The sequence below is a fragment of the Artibeus jamaicensis genome, unplaced genomic scaffold, assembly GCF_021234435.1.
Source record: "Artibeus jamaicensis isolate MK-2021 breed Jamaican fruit bat unplaced genomic scaffold, CSHL_Jam_final scaffold_2375, whole genome shotgun sequence".
In the NCBI taxonomy this organism is placed as follows: domain Eukaryota; kingdom Metazoa; phylum Chordata; class Mammalia; order Chiroptera; family Phyllostomidae; genus Artibeus; species Artibeus jamaicensis.
In genome coordinates this window covers 113465-128908 of record NW_026522032.1, presented here as the reverse complement: position 1 = coordinate 128908, position 15444 = coordinate 113465, and the positions used below count along the sequence as shown (strand labels likewise).

The window sequence follows — 15444 nt, the reverse complement described above, 5'->3', positions numbered from 1 at the left end:
CTCCCTCTCTGACCCCACCCCCACATACAGCATCACAAACCAGTGACCTGGGTGGCCCCACCGTGGTGAACAACTAAGGCTCCTCTCCTCATACATAACAGACGCGAACAGATCAAAACATGGCTCAAGAAGAACTCAGAGCCCCAGAGCCGATAAATCTAAGCAACGAAGAAATAGTCAAACTTTCAGATGCACAGTTCAAAACGTTGGTGATCAGGATGCTCACAGAACTGGTTGATTTTAGTCACAAATTAGAGGAACATATGGAGGCTAAACTAATTGAAATGAAGGGAAATGCACAGGAAAGCAATAGTAATGGAAAGGAAACTGGGACTCAAGGGAATGGACCAAAAGGAAGAAAAAAATGACCAAACAAGAATATGAGAAACAAGAATTCAAAAAAATGAGGAGAGGCTTATAAACCTCCAGAACATCTTTAAACGCTCCAAAATCCGAATTATAGGGGTACCAGAAGGGGGAGAGGAACAGTCACGAGTGGAAACGTTATTTGAACAAATAATAAAAGAGAACTTCCCCATTCTGGCAAAGGCAATAGAATTCCAGGAAATCCAGGAAGCTCAGAGAGTCCCAAAGAAGGTGGACCCAAGGAGGAACACACCAAGGCACATCATAATTACATTACCCAAGGTTAAAATGAAGGAGAGAATCCTAGAAGCAGCAAGAGCTAAGGGGACAGTCACCTACAAAGGAGTTCCCATCAGACTGTCAGCTGATTTCTCAAAAGGGACCTTACAGGCAAGAAGGGGCTGGATACAAGTATTCCAAGTCATGAAAACCAAAGACCTACAACCAAGATTGCTCTATCCAGCAAAGCTTTCATTTAGAATGGAAGGGCAGATAAAGTGCTTCTCAGATAAGGTCAAGTTCAAGGAGTTCATCATCACCAAGCCCTTATTATATGAAATGTTAAAGGGACTTATCTAAGAAAAAGAAGATCAAAAATATGAACAGTGAAAGGACAGCAAACTCAGAGTTATAAACAACCACACCTAAAACAAAAGCAAACTAAGAGGACAGCTAGATCAGAAGCAAACCATAGAAATGAAGATCAAATTGAGGGTTAGCCACAGGGGAGTGGGAGAAGGAGAAGGGGGGAGAAAGTACAGAGAATAAGTAGCATAGATGGTAGGTAGAAAATAGGGGGGAGGGCAAGAATAGTATGGGAAATATAGAATCTAAAGAACTTGAGCCACGTGATCATAAACTAAAGGGGGGAATGGTGGAGGAGGGGGGTGTGCAGGGTGGAGGGGAATGAAGGGGGAAATAAGACAGCTATAATGGCATAATCAATAAAATTTAATTAAAAAATAAAAATAAAAATTTTTTTAAAGAGTATATACCATATGATTCCATTTTTTTTAAAGATTTTATTTATTTATCTTTAGAGGGGAAAGGAAGGAGAGAGGGAGAGAACTGGCCTGCAACCCAGGCATGTGCCCTGACTGGGAATCGAACCGTGGTTGCTTGGTTCCCAGGCCCGCGCTCAATCCACTGAGCTACACCAGCCAGGGCAAAATAAAAATAAAATTTTAAAAAACCTTTAATTAAAAGATTAAAAGAAACTGACAAAGTCAGGTTGACAAATTGGATGGGTCTTACTTGGGTCCTGACTCAAAGTTGACAAGGAATTACACTACTGAATGGCTATTTGATATTAAGGAGTTGCTGTCAGCTTCATAGGTGTAATATTGGTATTGTGGTTCTGTTGGGAGGAGCAGGTGTTCTGCCTAGTTCCTGAGATACATTTTGAAATAGTTTCAGATGGACTGTTATGTCTGGAGTCAGCTTCAAAGTGATCTGGGAAGAGTGGGGGGTTAGACTGGAATATAGACTAAAAAAGATGGAATGCGATTAATTGTTGAAGTTGGATAATGGAGACCTTGTGGTTGGTTATATTCCTCTGCTTCTGTGGATGTCTGAAATTTTTCATAAGAAAATGTTAAAAGTTTTAGGGTGGATATCCATGACTATAGGCAATCTAAGTTAAGTCTGTCATTCTGTCTTTGTTTCCTTTTTATTGAATTTATTGGAGTGACACTGATTAAAAAAATTATACAGGATTCAGATACACAATTTCACAACAGCATCATGCTGTCTTTATTATAGGGTCGCCATTTAAGTGAAGAGGAAGTGTTCTTTATGAATTTTTAATATGTTCACAGTTACTACCTTTACCTTTTCAATTAAGGTTTGCAGTTATTGCACCTCTCTTTTAAAAAAAATATTCACTTTTAGAAAAGGGAAGGGAGGGAAACATCAATGTGTGGTTGCTGTGCACCCCTATTGGAGACCTGGTCCACAACCCAGGCATGTACCCTGACTGGGAATCAACCGGCAACCTTTGGTTCCCAGGCTGGCACTCAGTCCACTGAGCCACACCAGCCAGGGCTTATTACACCTCTCTTGCTCACTGATTACCTTAGTTCTGTACAAGAAGGTTATAAAAGAGATGGTTGTCCTGGCCCCATCCTCAAAGGGTCTTATTTTACTGGCCTGTGATGAAGGCTGGGCACCTTTTAGGAGGCAAATTCTTAATATACTGCCAAGGTTGAGAATCACTTCTCTAGATATGTCTGGTTCTATTTTAAGGCAACTTCAGAACTGTCTGGATGCAACCATCTAATGGTTAGTTTCTCCTTGAAGTAATGTACCTTAGTGAGCCTTAGTGAGTTTACCTAATTACATAGCTTATTAAGGGTCTTATTGAGTACATACTTGTAGTTACTGAGATATATATATATATATATATATATATATATATATATATATATATATATATGCTTTTTCAATTGGAGTTTGCTGCTTCTTCCTGCCATTATTTTTTAGAAGAATTAGGCTGATTAATTATTAATAAATAAGGCCAACCATTAGAAGTACTCAGCTCACTGAAATTGAACTACACCCAACTAAAAATTTTTCCCTTCAGGACACATTTTGCCCTTATATTACATGAGAAGTTATTTCGATCACACTGAGATTTGTAAGTAATGAGTAGGCATTAAAATAATTGGGTATTAAAAATGAAAGAAATAAGATTTAATGTCCTAGAAAAGGTAATTGGAGGTCTAAAATTATTTCAATAAAAATTGTAATTGGGAAGCTAATCTGAAACTTTAACTTGCTCTAAGTAACTGTCTTGTACCTTTCAGGCTGTCACTCTTGATCCCAATTTTTTGGATGCTTATATCAATTTAGGAAATGTCTTGAAAGAGGCACGGATTTTTGACAGGTGAGAGAATGTTCTACTTAATATTTTTTTTTGTGTCGTTGTTGTATTGACATTTGAGAGTTTAGACCGAAATTATGACAGTGATCTACTGAAACCCATTTTCCTTTTCTAGTGTGTTGCTTTGCCCTGATCAAGTCTGCTTCGTTACCTTTTATTTATAGGTATTGTTGCCTGACTTGATTGTTGGCTTTCCACAAAGCTATTATCCTCATTCAGAGTTCAGTTGAAATTTTATTTATTAAAAAAAAAAGTTGAAATGGTTATCTTTTTTTTAAAGTTTTTATTTATTTATTTTTAGAAATGGGAAGGGCAGGAGAAAGAGAGGGAGAGAAACATCAATATGTGGTTGCCTCTCACGTACTCCCTACTGGGTACACAGCCAGCAGCCCAGGGATGTGTCCCTGACTGGGAATCAAACCTGCAACCCTTTGGTTTGAAGGCCTGTGTTCTACTCACTGAGCTACAGAGACCAGGGCTGAAATGGTTACCTTTTGGAGTAACTTATTCCTTTGATTTGATTCAGAGAGCTAGGTAAATCTGGACTTTGAACTTTTGTGTTGTTGTCAAAAAGGAAGCCAATTTCTTATATAGGATTAGAAAACTTTTATGTGTAAAACTATATTTTATAAACATGCAATTTTGATTTGAGGTTAAACTGTATTTTATATAAAGGTACAATTTTAATTGAGGTTAATGATACAATAGCATGAATTAATTGTAACTAATTTTGATTAATTGATATACTTAGGTATAGTATAGCATGAATTAGTTGTAACAAAGCATCCAGTAAAAGTTAGTTGCATTTTGTGTGTGTGTGTTTTTATTTACAGAGCTGTGGCAGCTTACCTTCGTGCTCTAAGCTTGAGTCCAAATCATGCAGTGGTGCACGGCAACCTGGCTTGTGTATACTATGAGCAAGGACTAATAGATCTGGCAATAGACACCTACAGGCGAGCTATTGAACTGCAACCACATTTCCCTGATGCTTACTGCAACCTAGCCAATGCTCTCAAAGAGAAGGGCAGTGTAAGGAATTTTATTCAGTTTATTTCCTTATTACCTGGTATGATTTTAAAAAGTCTTTTTGTACATGTTGTATTAAATATTTCAGTGGTAAATTGTTTTCCTTTGGAGTTTTGGTTGAGAGAAAGAATGGCAAGAATATCTGTTTTCTGGAATCTCACCAGCCATTATTAGGCTTAACTAAGCAATTGTTAGAACAATAGGAGTGGTGGTTCTGGGATTCCTCTGTATAGGTTTTGAATAGTGTGCTTTGTTTCCTAGGTTGCTGAAGCAGAAGATTGTTATAATACAGCTCTCCGGCTGTGCCCCACCCATGCCGACTCACTGAATAACCTAGCCAATATCAAAAGAGAACAGGGAAACATTGAAGAGGCAGTTCGCTTGTATCGGAAAGCATTAGAAGTATGTTGAGGGTGATGGGGCTGGGTATTTTGTCTCTGTGATAGTAAAGGAGGGCAGTTCAGGTTGCCCTGTCAACCACCTCTTTTGTGAAAATAGGGGTTGACCCATTCATTGATCTAGTAACCGAATACCTAAGGGATGAGTGAGGTCCTGTGTGACATTTAAGGAAATCTCTACATTGACTTTGATAAGTTATGGGTTGATGAGATCTGCACAGAAAAATGGAGCAGTAGTAAGCTATGGTTCAGGAGAAGTTACCAATAAATCTATCATTTCAGTGCCTGGTGGCTTTAATAGTGGTTGGTAGGTGTGGTAGGACTTTGGAAGTGAGAGATTTCAGAAGAGAGAAAAGCTGGAGTGATCAGCATAAATTAAGATGAAGAAAGGCCTATCTTATTTTTTAATAGAAGAGGTGGTATAAAATAAAAGAAGAGGTATTGGGTTGGCCCAAAGGTCTGTTTAGGGTTTTTTTTTTTTTTTTGTAAAATAAAAGATGAATTTTTGATTTTCTTTTTTAAAATATTTTTTAAAAATTTTAAAGCTTTTACTTATTTTAAAGATTTTATTTATGTTTAGACGGAGGGGAAGGGAGGGAGAGAAACATCAGTGTGTGGTTGCCTCTCCTGTGCCCCCTACTGCGGGCCTGGCCTGCAACCCAGGCATGTGCCCTGACTGGGAATCGAATTGGTGATCCTTGGGTTTGCAGTCTAGCACTCAATCCAGTGAGCCACAGCAGCCAGGACTTCATTTTCACCAATAACTATTGATTCGGATATTTTGAGTATGTAGGCTGTCTCTATTGGCTTCTAGTGGGTAGAGGGCAAGGGTGCTGCTAAACATCTTTCAATGCATAAGGCAGCCCCACAACAAAGAATTATTTGGCCAGAATGTCAATAGTACCAAGAAACTTTGCAAACTACTTTTGACATGTTTGACAGGTCACAGCACCTTCTTAATACGCTGCACAAATCTTCTTTTGCATTTCAGTTGTGTTTTTACCTTTCTTGAAATAATAATGCGCAATACACCAAAAATGTTGCATATCTTCTTTCACCTTCCATATTAAAATGGCTGCACAAAATGTTTTGAAATGCATGCTGATAAAAGATTTCCTTTACTTATTTTTAGAGAGGGGAAGGAATGGAGAAGAGGGAGAGAAACATCAATGTGTTGTTTCCCCTTATGCACCCCCTTCTGGGGATCTGGCCCACAGTCCAGCCATGTGCCCTGACTGAGAATCAAACCCGTGACCCTGTGGTTTGCAAGCCCATGCTCAGTCCACTGAGCCACACCAGCCAGGGCTAACAATATTGTTTTGAATGAAGTTAAAGACAAGTAAGCATTACTAGAGCCATCATACAGGAAAAAAGTAAACAAACTTTTTGGCCAACCCAATAGAATTTGAGCTACTTGTCTTTGAAGAATGAGTAGTCTTGGGGAAGGCAGAGAGAAATGTAGGGGTATAAAGGTAACAGCAAAATTCTTGTTGTGGTTAAGTCATTACTGCTGTTCTAGCAGTCTTTCTGAACCTCAGTTTTCTTGACTCTTTATAGGTCTTCCCAGAGTTTGCTGCTGCCCATTCAAATTTAGCAAGCGTACTGCAGCAGCAAGGAAAATTGCAGGAAGCTCTGATGCATTATAAGGAGGCTATTCGGTAAGAGACTCACAGCCTTCTCTTTGTTTTTGTTAAATTTTTAAATGTTTGGCATGCTGAAACGACTTTTGATAACAACAGACTAAATTCACAGTACAGGAGGTTTTAAGGTTTTTGTATCTGGTAAATGAAACCCATGTCCTCTCCTTTAGAATCAGTCCCACCTTTGCTGATGCCTACTCTAACATGGGGAACACGCTAAAGGAGATGCAGGACGTCCAGGGAGCCTTGCAGTGTTACACTCGGGCCATTCAGATTAACCCTGCATTTGCAGATGCCCACAGCAATCTGGCTTCTATTCACAAGGTACTCCTGTTTATTATACTGCATGCATCTTGGCCCCTAATGTTTGACTTTCAGCAACATTTTAATCACACCACTCTCTTTATTTCCAGGATTCGGGAAATATTCCAGAAGCAATAGCTTCTTACCGCACTGCTCTGAAACTTAAACCTGATTTTCCGGATGCTTATTGCAACTTGGCTCATTGCCTGCAGGTAAAGAATAATAGGCCAGTGATTGGCATGTTGTGATCACTTTTGTTTTTTGGGGGGTGTTAAAGATTTTATTTATTTATTTTTAGACAGTTGCCTCTCGCACGCCCCCTACTGGGGACCCGTGTTGTAATCACTTTTGTATTGTTATGTGCCCTATTAATCAAAGCCTGCCTGGAGCCAGCATTGTTGAATAGGTTATCTGACTGACATTCTTTAGGCCAAAGACCAGTAAAATGTGAAATCCCGCAATAGGGTTTTCTGTATAACTTTTTTTTTTTTGCCTCCTCTAGATTGTATGTGACTGGACAGACTATGATGAGCGAATGAAGAAGTTGGTCAGCATTGTGGCTGACCAGTTAGAGAAGAATAGGCTGCCCTCTGTGCATCCTCATCATAGTATGCTCTATCCTCTTTCTCATGGCTTCAGGAAGGCTATTGCCGAGAGGCACGGGAACCTCTGCTTGGATAAGGTACGACTCTTTTGCTCTAATCTTTTGGTTGTAAGGTAAAACACTTACAGAAACTACATGAATCACATGTGCTGCTTGGTAAGTTATCGTTAGGTAAACCCCATCCAAGGTGAGACATGAAACTGTCAGCTACCACAGAAGCCCCTTCTTCCCTTGTGTCCTGTTTCACCTAGAACCTAGGCTATCCCACAAGGTAGAATTCTTTTTTTAAATAGAATTTATTTAATTTTAAAGATTTTGTTTATTGTTTTGACAGAGGGAAAGGAGGGAGAGAAACATCAATGTGTCATTGCTGTGAGCCCTCTATTGGGGACCCGGTCCACAACTCAGTCATGTGCCTTAGACTGGGAATTGAACTGGCAACCTTTGGTTCCCAGGCTGGCTGGCGCTCAATCCACTGAGCCACACCAGCTAGGGTGAAATTCTTAACTGAAATACTAACTATGGACCGATGGTGTTTTTCTTTCATTTGAAAGCTGCAATGTTCATTAGATCCCATGTATAAGTGAAATCATATAGTATTTGATTGGCTTATTTTACCGCGCATAATACTGTCCAGGTGCATCCGGTGAACAAAAGAAAATAGAAACAGGCTCTTAGACACACAAAACAGACTGACAGCTGTCAGATGGGAGGGGGGTGAGAGGGTGGGTAAAATAGGTGAAGGGATTAAGGCAAAAGGAAAAAAAACCCAGCTCATAGACACAGACTACAGCAAGGTGATTGATTACCAGAGGGAAAGGGGGTGTGGTAGGTAGAAGAGGGTAAAGGGTGGATAAATGGTGATGGAAGGAGACTTGACTTTGGGTGGTAAACACACAAGACAACATACAGATGATGTATTAGAGAAGTGTACCTCTGAAATTTTGTTAAGCGATATCACCCCAATAAATTCAATGAAAATTAAAAGAGAAAGAAAACCATGATGTGGTCTTTTATACTCACTTTTGAGAACTAGAACACTACATACTTGACTGAAGGTGGAAATTTGCTTGGCAGAATATATCGGACTTCTAGGTATATATTCTGTGTTTTTTTCAAATACTTCCCTACAAAATTTTCTAAAATGCAGGGCTTGTCATGCTCTGTCTACACTGCCTCCTTCCTACAACTTTTAGATTTGCTCAGGCTATTTCTGAGAGAACAGGCAAAAGTATGAAGCATATTATATAAACTGCTAAGGTTGCATTGAACTGGCTATGTGAATTAAAGGAAGTATTTTGGGCAAACCATTCCCAACAGGAGTGAGGTGCAGGTTTGGTGGTGTGTTTTAGTCATTTTTTTCTAGATGAATATTTGCATGTAGACTCAACTTGATTAACATGCATTGGATTCCATTGGTAGATTAATGTCCTTCATAAACCGCCATATGAACATCCAAAGGACTTGAAGCTCAGTGATGGTCGACTGCGTGTGGGCTATGTGAGTTCTGACTTTGGGAATCATCCTACTTCTCACCTTATGCAGTCCATTCCAGGCATGCACAATCCTGATAAATTTGAGGTAAGATCTGTGTTTCCCTGCCGCCACTCTTTGTTTATAAAACAAACCAAATAGAGCCACAGTGTGTCTTTATTGGCACCATTAGGTGTTAAGCCCAGTGTCCTTTGGAAACGTTTGGGCCAAGGTCATTAAATATGCTGTGTGCTGCCTTTCAGGTGTTCTGTTACGCTCTGAGCCCAGATGATGGCACAAACTTCCGGGTTAAAGTGATGGCAGAAGCCAATCATTTCATTGATCTCTCTCAGGTGCGTGAAACGCTTACGCTGCCACCTTTTTGTTTTGAGCAAATAGTAACTAAAACCATTGGCCTATGGCTTGTATTTTTCATGACAGGTATTTAACCTCAGCTCCTACCTCTGGGCAATTGCTTTGATCGTATTTCCTTGATCATTTACATTTATAAGAGGCATGGATTTAGCTGAGAGAAATAGAAATGTGGTATGTTTGTGCTTGGACATAAAACTTTTCTGGGGATTGAGCCAGCACTTGTGACAGTAGACACTTAATATTAACTGAATAAATTGAACAAAGTGGTGGCCCAGAAGAAGAAATAAGTCATTTAAAAATGGTTCATCTATTTTTATGGGCCTTGACCTTTGGTTTCTTCATTTCTATACTTGTTCTATTGCTGTTTCTTCTAGGACAGGGGTGTCAAACTCATTTTCACTGGGGGCCACATCAGCCTTGTGGTTGCCTTCAAAGGGTGGAGTGTAATTTTAGGACCATATAAATGTAATTACCCCTTAACAGTTAAGCAAGAGCTTGGTGCTGCTGCCGGGTAGAAACAAGGTGCCGGGCCAGATGAAATAAGGTAGAGGGCCATATTTGGCCTGCAGGCCCTGTGTTTGCCACCTGTGTTCTAGGAGTTTAAGTTTTATGCTAAATTAAGATGGAAACCTGTGAGGTTATTTATTTGCTGAGGGTACAGACTAGAGTGATTTTTGTATAGACTCTATAGGCCACTTTGGCGACTAATAATGATATGCAGTGTATTGTATATCTTTGATTCATATATGAGTCTGTAAGGTCTTAGCAGGAGGGTTATGAGACTTGTCATTTTAATACATAACATGTATCAACATCTTTTGCAATATAGCTGTTGCTTTGGAAGTATACATGACCATTTTTGATGTAGGGTTGGTCTTTGTGACTGAGAATCATAAGTACCTCCATCCACCTCTGAGATTTTCGAGGACTCACTGCTTATTTTAAAAAAGATTTTATTTATTTATTTTTAGAGAGGGGAAAGGGAGGGAGAAAAAGGGAGAGAAATACCAATGTGTGGTTGCCTTTCCTGTGCCCCGTACTGCGGGCCTGGCCTGCAACCCCAGGCACGTGCCCAGACTGGAATCAAACTGGTGTCCCTTTGGTTTGTAGGCCCACACTCAATCCACTGAACCATACCAGCCAGGGCAAGGACTCACTGCTTATTGACTGAATCTAGACTCTTCAGCATGGCCTTCACAACCTTCATAAGTTTGACAATGACCTTGTTTGCCAATACTTTTCACCCACTATTCACCTTCATGTATACCCTGTACCAAATGGAAGTGCTCTACTTGCCATTTTTTAAACCTACTATACACTTTACTCTGGTTCTTTATTCCTACTGTTCTCTATTGAGAGTGTATTCTGCCCAACTCCCTTAAACTTCCATCCATCTTTGAAGGCCCATTTCAAATACCAACTACTGTATGAAGCCTTGTTAATTCTGACATTCAGTCTGGAAGTAAACACCTTCTGTACAATTCACCCTTGAGTAATGTAGGAAATGCTGACTCATGTAGTTGAAAACCCCTGTATAACTTTCCCCCCAAACTTAACTACTAATATCCTATTATTGACTGGAAGCCTTTTAATAACAAATAGTCAACACATTTTTATGTCATATGTATTATATACTGTATTCTTTCAGTAAAGTAAGCTAGAGAAAAGAAAATCTTAAGTTATAATGGAGAGAAAATATATTTATAGCATTGAGTTGTGTTTATCAGTCATGAAACATTGTTTATAAAATGAATCATCTGTCAGAACCTGTCTCAGTATTGGCTCACATGATTTAAAACACCGTTCTGTGTTTTACTAACACTGGACATGAAAAATGAAAAGATTACGTGAAACATAGACATTTATTTTGTAAGTATAACAATTCATGCCTTGATAATAAAGCAGCAGCAATGTGATTGCTTTATGGTAGCGTAGCCTATACATTCATGAATGAATCGGTATAAAGTTTTTGTGGCATGTAGTATTATATCATATCATAACAGAATATTGGAAACATTGTTACGTTTTTACAAAACCACTTACCTGTGATTATAGCCTAATTGGCGTGCTGTATGGCAATGTAATTCTCTAAAAGCCAAGTTATAAAACAGTAAGAAAACTCACACATTTTTAATTTAACATGAAATGGTACTCACGTAATACCTATTTAAGGATAGGCTACCCACTTCCATACAAGTCTTGCACATGATGTTCTACATTGATGACTATGTAGGCGATGATGATGACACAGAAATGACTCATACCGTTCTTGCCATTATTAACTGTACAGCAAGATAGTTTCCTGTGTTCATTAAGTGGAAGTGAGTCATCATAAAGGCCTTCATCCTGGGATTCACATTGAGTTTGTGGAGGAGCAGGAAGTGGAGGGGATGGTTTTGCTGTCACCGGAGGTAGAGGTGGAAGAGAGGAGGTAGGAGAGGCAGGCACACTCATAACTTTTCCAGAAATACATTCTTAATTTCTGTCTGCAGTGTTTGCTTTTTCAGGTCTCTAAAAATGTTTTTATATGGTGCCAATCCCTCTTCCACCATTTGCTTTAGTTGCAGTGTCCACATCATAGAAAGGCTCATGGCATAAAAGCAGTCAAAAGCAGCCTGGAATAATCGGTACCCTTCTGCCAGATTGCCTGATGTTCAGTTTCTTTTCTAGCGCTGCTTCTCTGTCTTCTTCCTCATTGATTGGCACTGTTCCCGAAGCACTCATCTCCCTCAAGTCATCTTTTGTTAATTCCCCTGGGTGTGGCGCTCTTAGCTGTTCAGTTTTTCTAAGATCCATAACCCGTCAGCCCCCCTCCCTGCCTTTTCCCACCATATCCACAATCTCTTTCATGATTTCCTTGACTGGCTCTGTCGTGAATCCTGTGAGGTCACACACAATATCTGGTCACAGTTTCTGCAGCAGGAATTTATTGTTTCAAGCTTGATGGCTTTCATGGCCTTTCCTGTAACAACAATGGCATCTTCAGTGGCGGAAGGAATCCTTCCAGACTTTCATGATGTTCTCTCAGTTGGGGTTCTCTTTCTTTCATAGAGTTGACAAATCTTTCCATGGAGTACCTCGTGTATGAACCTTACAGGTCCTTATGACTCTGATACCCTTATTTAGAGGCTGAATTAGAAGCGTTGCATTTGGGGGCTAGTAGTCCATTCTGACATGTTCACTCTGAACCCCAGTTCAACTCGGACATTGTCCAATATCCAAAAAGCCTAAAAAGCAGGCTCTTCCTGGCAAGTACTTAGGATTCTTGTTGTCCAGGTCTTCTTGTAAAACCAATAGCCTGCCAGCTGGTGTTTATCTGTTTGTTCAGTGTTGGCTGGGGTGGGGTGGGGGGTTAGCAGCTTTAAGGGCAGTCCTGATCATATGCACAGCTGCATTTGCACAAAACAGAGTTAGTCTGTCCTTTCCTGCTATAAATCCCGGTGCCTGCTTCTCTTCCTTATTAATAAATGTCCTTTGTGGCATCCCTGCCCCCACCCCGATTAGGGTACTTTCATCTGCATTAAAAACCTGTTCAGGCAGGTATTCCTTCTCCTTAATCATTTTCTAAGTGGCGCTTGGCAACTTGTCTGCTGCCTCTTGGTTGACAGAAGCTAATTCTGTTACCTTGCCATTTTTAAGCCCAACCTCTTTCTAAAATTATCACACCTTATTTTGCTAGCTTTAAATTCTTTATCTTTAAATCCTTTACCTTCTTTGTGCTTTAAGGTTGTCATATAACGGCTTTGCTTTCTCTGGAATCATATTAGAATCTGTAGGGATGCCTTTCTTTCAGCACTTTGACACCCACATAAAAGCTGCACTTTCAATACAAGGTAGCAAGGTACTTCACAGAAGTGCAAGGTTTTTGAGACTGGCTGGCGGAGCTGCAGAGACACTTCATGAATTTCCTTTTCTGTTTTTTAATGGCCCCTGTGCTGGATTCGTGTACTGGAAATGGCAGGCAACTACAGCTGCAGACCTCCATTTACAGTGTTGCATAACAAGCTGTTCAATTTTTTCTTCTCTTACCATGTCATGACTTCTCGCTTTTTGGGAGCACTTTCAGCATTACAAGTGGCACTTTCTGTGGGTTGCCTGGTGTTTCATTCAAGGTTTATGGTATTGTTCCAAATGCGATGGAAAGCACACAAGAACTGTGAGAAGTCACTTTTGACTGCCATATGCACTTTACCGGAGACAGGAACTTTCACACAGAGGACCAGCATCACACAGAGTTTTAAGCAGATGCTCACAGCAGTTGAGCTCACTGCAATAGGAACGGGAGGTGGCTGTGAAATTATTATTGCTAGTGCAGTATGTACTACAGATCATTTTATGCAGTTATGATATAATAGCACATCTTCATCTTTGTTTACAGTTCTCTCAACTGCTTGTAAGTGTGTACGTTTTGATCAGCTTGAACTTTTATAATAGATTTGTGTATATTTTATGGGAGTATGAGAAAATAGACTGGTATCTATCTATATATCTTATGCACTCATGGCTTAACTCTAACATTTCTTAATTGTTTTCAATAGTTCTAGGCTATGTGATTTGTCTGTTGAGTTTTTCCAAATTATCACAAATCTCCAAAAAATTTTCCAGTATATTTATTGGGGAAAAACCCTGTGTCTAACAGGACCCACACTGTTCAAACCCGTGTTGTTCACAGGTCAGATATATTCAGTTTCTGTAGTGCTTTACCATATCTTTACCCTGCATTACTGTAATTTGTGTTCTTACCACTCGAGTATCTGGGAATCTGAATTCTTCTTAATGCCATTAAAACGAATTGAATTAGTCTGAGATTACACATAATGACTTCTTATTTTATTCCATAGATTCCATGCAATGGAAAAGCAGCTGATCGCATCCATCAGGATGGTATACACATTCTTGTAAATATGAATGGTTATACCAAGGGTGCTCGAAATGAACTCTTTGCTCTCAGGCCAGCTCCTATTCAGGTAAAGGAATTAAAAATCGCTCACAATGTTTATTGGCCTAAAAAGACAGTAATGTGCTTTTTATTTCCCCCTCTGGTTACCTTGTATTGGAAACAATAGAGCAGACATGCCCGATTTTAAGAGAAAAAAGTATAGGTCTCTTCTGTTGTTTTAATCTTCGCCCAAAGACACGTTTATTGATTTTAGAAAGAGGAAAGGAGAGGGTTGGCTGGGCGGGAGCGGAGAGAGAAACACCGATTGGTTGCTTCCTGTATGTGCTCTGACTGGAAATTGAACTCACAGCCTTTTTGGTGTATGGGATGATGCTCCAACCAACTGAGCTGCCTGGCCAGGGCGAAAAGAATAGTTCTTGAAATGCACAGGGACAGAGAATTTTGAGTGTAAAACACATTACTCACAGTACATAGATAACAGAGACATGCATTCCATACTTGGGTATAAATACAGGGGTGGGTGAAAGTTGTAATACAAATAAATAATAACTACAATAATTAATAAATAATAATACAAGAATAAACTCTGGCTCTGGCCGGGTGGCACATTTGGTTGGAGCATTGTCCCAAACACCAAAATGTTGTGGTTTGATCCCCGGTCAGGGCACATACCTAGGTTGTGGCGTCGGTCCCTGGTCCAGGTACGAATGGTGGGCAACCAGTCAATGTTTCTCTCTTTCTCTGTCTCAAATCAATATACATATCCTTGGGGGAGGATTAAAAAAAAAAAAAGGAATAAACTGTTTTGCATACTCACAACTGTAAATCTGCTTTTACTTGCCCCTGTAGTACTATCTTGTTCTGTAAATGGACAAAGCATTGTAGCACTGACATTAGTCCAAAATACTATTTGATTGTCCCTGGCTAATGAAACTTCAGTCAGTCCCCCTTGTTTGTTTACATACTTAATTTTGGAGCCTTTGGATGAAGGTTCTTAGTTTTTGGTCTGATTTGTTTTCTTTTAGGCAATGTGGCTGGGATACCCCGGAACGAGTGGGGCACTTTTCATGGATTATATCATCACGGATCAGGAGACTTCACCAGCCGAAGTTGCTGAGCAATATTCTGAGAAATTAGCTTATATGCCCCACACTTTCTTTATTGGCGATCATGCTAATATGTTTCCTCATCTGAAGGTAGGAAGAAAAACAGTGCTATGGGGGAATTACAAAGAACTGTAGTCATTTTCTTGCTGTTGTCCCTATGCATCCTAAAAGACATGTCTAAAACTTCTTTTTCCCCCCACTTAGAAAAAGGCAGTCATTGATTTCAAGTCCAACGGGCACATTTATGACAATCGGATTGTTCTGAATGGCATCGACCTCAAAGCATTTCTTGATAGTTTACCAGATGTGAAAATTGTCAAGGTCAGAACCTGGTCAATGTTGTCAGTGAAATAAAGTTATCTGCGTTTGGGA

General features: G+C 39.7%; 1 protein-coding gene across 2 annotated transcripts in view; it reads left to right on the top strand.

The window, feature by feature from the left end:
- OGT (O-linked N-acetylglucosamine (GlcNAc) transferase) overlaps positions 1-15444 on the top strand; it is a 52370-nt gene that overhangs the window by 17987 nt on the left and 18939 nt on the right. For both annotated transcript variants that reach the window (XR_005079784.2, XM_037126716.2), the window contains exons 6-17: positions 3171-3250; positions 4081-4276; positions 4535-4675; positions 6229-6329; positions 6482-6635; positions 6725-6826; positions 7117-7296; positions 8641-8799; positions 8955-9044; positions 13908-14033; positions 14992-15162; positions 15277-15393. Coding sequence is in view for 1 of the 2 variants with exons in the window: in XM_037126716.2 (XP_036982611.1) it covers positions 3171-3250; positions 4081-4276; positions 4535-4675; positions 6229-6329; positions 6482-6635; positions 6725-6826; positions 7117-7296; positions 8641-8799; positions 8955-9044; positions 13908-14033; positions 14992-15162; positions 15277-15393 (1617 nt within the window). In the remaining variant the exon portion in view is untranslated. The remainder of the gene's footprint in view (positions 1-3170; positions 3251-4080; positions 4277-4534; positions 4676-6228; positions 6330-6481; positions 6636-6724; positions 6827-7116; positions 7297-8640; positions 8800-8954; positions 9045-13907; positions 14034-14991; positions 15163-15276; positions 15394-15444) is intronic.